General features: G+C 37.7%; 1 protein-coding gene across 1 annotated transcript; it reads right to left on the minus strand.

Annotated features, from left to right (window-relative positions):
- Positions 1 to 3,117: 3,117 nt before the first annotated feature.
- Positions 3,118 to 5,518, minus strand: LOC120282479 (PHD finger protein PERSISTENT TAPETAL CELL 1). Its single transcript, XM_039289305.1, has 3 exons — positions 5,221 to 5,518; positions 4,637 to 4,937; positions 3,118 to 4,539 (listed from the first exon to the last, which is right to left on the minus strand). The coding sequence occupies exons 1-3, from the start codon at positions 5,513 to 5,515 to the stop codon at positions 3,180 to 3,182; spliced, it is 1,956 nt and encodes a 651-aa protein (XP_039145239.1). The 5' UTR covers positions 5,516 to 5,518; the 3' UTR covers positions 3,118 to 3,179.
- Positions 5,519 to 5,755: the final 237 nt, after the last annotated feature.

A 5,755-nucleotide genomic window follows, 5' to 3' on the forward strand; every position in this document is an offset into this window, starting at 1 on the left:
TTATCAGACAAAGATTTGACAAAAGTACAAATTCTATCAATTCATATCAATTTCATACTTATCAGACAAAGATTTGAATTCTCAAAATGCTAACGTGTATATCCTATCCAATTCATATATCAACTTGATACTTATATCAAAGGAAATCATAAGCTAAAATAGATGGGAAGCAAACAAAGCATGTAAACAAATTTAAAACCTCCCAATATTATATGATATATATATATATATATATGCATGCAATTCTGCATTTTCCTGTACACACAACAACCCTATTTCGATCAGCTTCAATGCTTCATTCATTGTATATGGACCTCCAAGCAAAGGATACATCAACTCCAGTGCCTTGCTTTCAACCCACAAATACCACATCTGTTATATTTCAATATAATTTACAGTTATGATCTCATCCATTACTGGTTTTAATTGATGTGAATTAACATATTAACGTACATTTCTGATAAGAGTCAGGCCATGTTCTTCAAGATGAGTTTTTTTGTAGAAAGGCCTCTCATTCCTCTCCTGATGAACATAATAATAACCATAGTAACAACGAAATTAGCTTGACAAACATCAAATCAACATGAAGAAGAAGCAGTTAAACACCTGCAGATCCATCAACGCCATGTATCGCTGGAGTGGCACCTTATAGTGGCGAAGACTGTGCATAATCTTCCTGTCCTGAAGAAAACAATGCAAACAATGATGTCATAAGAAGTGCATCTCATACATTTGGTGGTGCAATAAACAAAGAGAAAAACAAACCTGAAGGTCTTGGTTAACCACAGCATGAGAGAGGAGGCCACGTAAGTAGTGTGCATCTCTCTCTTTCTCATTGAAAGCAAGCCCTTTGTTGTGGTGTGGATCTCTCAACAGTGAGTAGCCACTATGGAACAAAATTTCATTCAATAAAGATTAGATTTTTCCAGACTTTGATCCAGAATTATATCGAAACTCAGAATTTTCTAGAGATAAAATTGGAAATTGCGTGAAAAACAAATGGAGCAACAATTCAACACATCAATCCGCAATTCAAAATTCATAGAAGATCAAAATGAAAGAATTGATTCAACCATCCCAGTACAATTTAAATTTCCCCACAAATCTAAAATAAAAAAGATACAGAATCGAGAATCATTATATATATATATAAGATACATAAAAGAACAGCAGATCTAAAATAAGGAAAAAAATTAAAGGAAAAAAACAAACGGGGATAAAATTATTGAGCAATTACCCATATCTAATATTAAAAGGTAAAATAGAAAAACTCAAGAACCACGATTAAACAAATGGAAAGTTGGAAAGTAACGCAAAAGAAAGAGGGAAACAACAACAAAACAGAAAAGTGTCAAAAAAAAATAAAGAATAAAAAGTGATGAAAAAAACAAAGAACGAACAGAACCAAAGAGAAGCATCTCGGTCAAGATCCAGACCTAGCAACAGAGACGGCCCAAGGGGTAACATGCTGCTCCTCCGTGGCACAATCCTCACCATAAACATCCTGCACGCCACCACCAACGGCGGATTTCGAGTCCACCACCGAGGCAGCAGCCGACCCATTGTTCTCACTCGCATTCTCCATCGCCAAACTCCCTCTCTTCGCTCTTTCGGAGCTAGAAAAAGTCTTCTTGGATGGTGAGGAGAAGCTTGACAACAGGGAGCGTGTCACGATCCTCGCCATAGACATCCTGCACGCCAGCACCAACGACGGATTTCGCGTCCACCACCGAGGCAGCAGCCGACCGTTGCTCCCACTAGCATTCTCCATCGCCAAACTCCCTCTCATCGCTCTTTCGGAGCTGGAAAAAGTATTCTAGGATGGTGAGGAGAAGCTTAAGAACAGGTTGATGTGGAGCTTTTTAGGGTTAGGGTTTCGGCTTGGGTTGTTGGGAAGCTAGAGAGGTGCGTGGTATACTAAGCCGCAGGAATTCATTGGGAAGCTAGAGAGGTGCGTGGTATACTAAGCCGCAGGAACTCATTGGGAAGCTAGAGAGGTGCATGGTATACTGAACCGCAGGAACTCATTAACAACAAACCAAATGCCCAACCAATACCAGGCCAAATGTTATCTCAGTAATCAATTGAAAGATAAGATATTTTGAAGAGTGGTATGCTGAGCCGCATGAACTCATTAAGAAAACAAACACCCAACCAATACTATATGGCCAAATGTCCTCACAGAAATCAATTTGGTAAAGAAGATATATAGGGGATAAGTTTAAGAGTAAGTATATATATTCTTTTGATTACAATATTCTTAAACAGGGGTACTACTTGGGAGCTATACCTCTGTTGAATTATTTATTTTTTTTATTTATTTAAACTCTGTTTAAACTTTGAATTATTCTTAACATTTGAAATCAAAATTCATAAATCTTGTTGTTTTTAAACAATTTCTGGATTACTTACTGGGCTAGTGAGCTCATGGATTTGTTTTAAATCCTTTACAAATCAAGAGTGGTAAACCGATGTGGACCTTGAAAGACTGTCTGTAGGTGTTGTCCTGTTCTATTGTAAAATTTTGAGTTCTTATCATTGTCTATCCCTGTATTCCTATACTTTGTAGTTTGAACTTCTTGTATCCCGCATTGTATACTCTATAAAGTCTATAATCTTGTGACCTAGTTGGTTTGTTATAGTTTTGTCTATCCTGAATCAGGTTTTGAGGCCTTGCAGGTCTACTGGATTCACACCCTATGGGTCTGCGGCCGTTTATTTGTGCGCCGAGTCCGGCCGGACCGGGTTCGGGCGTGACATAATATATGCTGAATAGGCCCTAGTTTGATTACAAGTAGAAGCCTTAGTTTGATTACAAATTGAATTATTTTAATGTGATGAATTGTAAAGGGCTTATTTAAGCAAATTCTAATTCAATTACAAAGTAAACTTTAACAAAATTTGAAACACAAACCTTATAGATATATCATCAAATAAAAAAGAATCCCATGTTACTAAACCTAAACTTTTAATAAAAAATTACTGTATATACATGTGATATAAATTAATTTATTGCGTGTTAATGTACCAAACTCATCTCAATACAACTCAACAAGCATTCCAGATGATTTATGTTAATCACTTAGTGAAATTCATCTCAAATCAACTTTCCCACCAAATATTTATTAATCAGATACTAACAGCACCAATTTCAAATAAAACAACACCTCCAAGAAGTACTAGTAATGAATTGAAGGGAATGAAACTATATCATGCTCACACTGACTACAAAGAAACACTCTAGGAGTTTCTTCAGCATCAGCAATCCCCATGCATCTAGTGTGCTGAAAAACATCACAAATATCACAAGATATCATCCTCTCCCCATCATCTTCCTTAGCACCACACCTGCAATTTATCACCCTCTCCTCATTCCCACTCTCATATATCTCCATCTCTTGATCACCATTCTCTACTGCTACTCTCCCTTGTATAACAATCCTACTTCCTGGTTCAACAACTCTAAGTACCAAATCTGAGTCCTTGGCTTCCTTATTCTCCACCTTTTCAGCAGTAAAGCTCTTTAAACCCAAATACATCTCCCTATAGTGCTTTTCCACCACTCTCTTTAGTTCTCCTATTGTTATGTGTGCCTGCATTGAAACTTGCTCATATGGTGGCAATTTCCCTTCTCCTGTGATATTAACTGTGCACATTAGCTCTATGGTTCTATTCGTTCCTGATTCTATCCTTCCTGGTAACCGGCTTTCTTTGCCGTGGTCTTTTATGAGGTTTTTCATGTCAAGAATGATCCTCACCGCCATCGGTATCGAGCTGAATATTCCTGAAGTGAATCCTGGCCTTCTTTCCTTGAGAACATGCTTGTATAGATACAACAAGTCCCTACTCAACTGAGCTCTTGTAACGTGACATCTAAATCTCACTGTGTTCTTGTTATTGCATGTGGGTAATGCCTTGTTGGAGATGTCTTCTAAGCAGTATTCAAGAACTTTGGTTACTGGATTAACAACACGGCGAACAATATAGTTCCCGACGACATGGTTTCCAAGTGATTTTAATACATAGTCAAGGAGGCCTGTGTCACCGATGTATGCTCTTGCGGCATCTCGTATTTGTTGCCTCGATGTCCACCGGGACTCTGTTTTCTTGAGCTCGCTTACTATAACTTGAGCTGCCATTTCTACTCTCTTCATGGACCATCTACATGTTGCTTCAGAGATGATTCCATGATACTCCATTGTGGGCGTAGTGCTATTCATCGGAAGATGGTTCTTTAATTCAATCATGAATCGTAAAAGATCGCCGAGAGTGAGTAGTGTGTGACAGCATATCGCTTGATATTTTGCGACGATGATTGGCAGTTCATGGCAAGAACAACTGAAGTGAGGTAGCAGTAAGCAGAGTGGAAGAGCTTGTAGTGCTTCAATGGACTTTTGATACATTTGCTCAGTGATTCCATAGCTTCCATGGCTGAACTTATAACCCCAATGGCCAAACCAGGAATGGCCATAGGCGATTCCATGGATCAATCTTAGCTCCATTGTTTCTTTCATTGCAACATCAATCAAGCTCACCTTCCTTCAATGGTTACAAATATATGTAGATTATTAGCATTCAAATATCAATAGTTATATATATGTAATATTGGAGACATAAAACAAAATGATTGATTAACCTTAGGTGCAATGCATTGCAAATCCTATCCCATAGGAATAGTATCTGATTCCCGGAAAGATGCTCTGAGCCGGCTTCAATCCCTTTGACGAAAATTAGATGTCCGAAACCGTTAGCATGCATGATTCCATGCATCAAATGACCTTGTGGTTCCATGGATTTTGATAACTTATTTGCCGAATCTGTTCCTCTGAAAATGGTCTCAAGTTCCAATCCCTCAATCATTGGAATAGCACTTCCTTTTCCCTTTGATGACAACACTATGTGAAACCTCTTGTTGCAAATCATGTGATGACCCCAACCTAGTTAAAAAAGAAAAAATATCATCTCATTGATCTATAACAATCAATACAGTTATACAGAGATGGAGTCATAGATGAGAATAAGAACCTATAATGATATATTAAATAAACCCAAATATTACAATACTTCCCTGCCATGACAATATATATATATATATATATATCTAGCATTTACCAATGGTTGATGAGAATAAGAACCTATAATGATATATTAAATAAACCCAAATATTACAATACTTCCCTTCCATGACAATATATATATATATATATATCTAGCATTTACCAATGGTTCGACAGTAAGGACAATGGCGATAAGGCGAAAGAGCAATGATCTCTTCGACGATAAAGAGTCTCACAAAGATAGGAGGATGGTGGTGAAGCTCTAGCCTAAAAGACCAACACTTGGTTGCTTTATTGGTGGTGCTTGGTTCGGCATTTCCAAACTCAACAAGGGCCATTATGTTCTCATAAAAACATCCATGAAAATGGCAAGGCACTCCTTGTTCACAAAAGGACTCAAACCTAAAAACCCTCTCCCCTCTCTTCCTCTTCATTGAGCTTCCATTACCACAATGCATCCTTACAAAGAATTAATGTACCTTTCTTAATTAGCTCTCTTTATCTCTCAAGGAAATATTAGGCAAAGGCTTAAAACTTTCTGAAGTTTGATCACACAGTAAGCGTTGAAGAATTAAATTCTAAGAAGAACCAAACTTGCACTTCACTTAACAAAGTGGATAGTGCCATGGCTGCTTGCCTTTAAGCATGATTGAATTCTATACTCCATTAATGGCACCTACGAGCATGTCGCTGCATGG

This window comes from Dioscorea cayenensis, chromosome 18 (genome assembly GCF_009730915.1).
Source record: "Dioscorea cayenensis subsp. rotundata cultivar TDr96_F1 chromosome 18, TDr96_F1_v2_PseudoChromosome.rev07_lg8_w22 25.fasta, whole genome shotgun sequence".
Taxonomy (NCBI): Eukaryota; Viridiplantae; Streptophyta; class Magnoliopsida; order Dioscoreales; family Dioscoreaceae; genus Dioscorea; species Dioscorea cayenensis.

What these genes read in the sequence shown, in the direction of transcription:
- LOC120282479 (XM_039289305.1), bottom strand. Translation starts at nt 5,515, where the DNA reads ATGCATTGTGGTAATGGAAGCTCAATGAAGAGGAAGAGAGGGGAGAGG. An exon ending in TCCTTACTGTCGAACCATTG is followed by an intron (nt 4,938 to 5,220) that starts GTAAATGCTAGA and finishes TTTTTTAACTAG; the next exon opens with GTTGGGGTCATCACATGATT. An exon ending in TGCAATGCATTGCACCTAAG is followed by an intron (nt 4,540 to 4,636) that starts GTTAATCAATCA and finishes TAACCATTGAAG; the next exon opens with GAAGGTGAGCTTGATTGATG.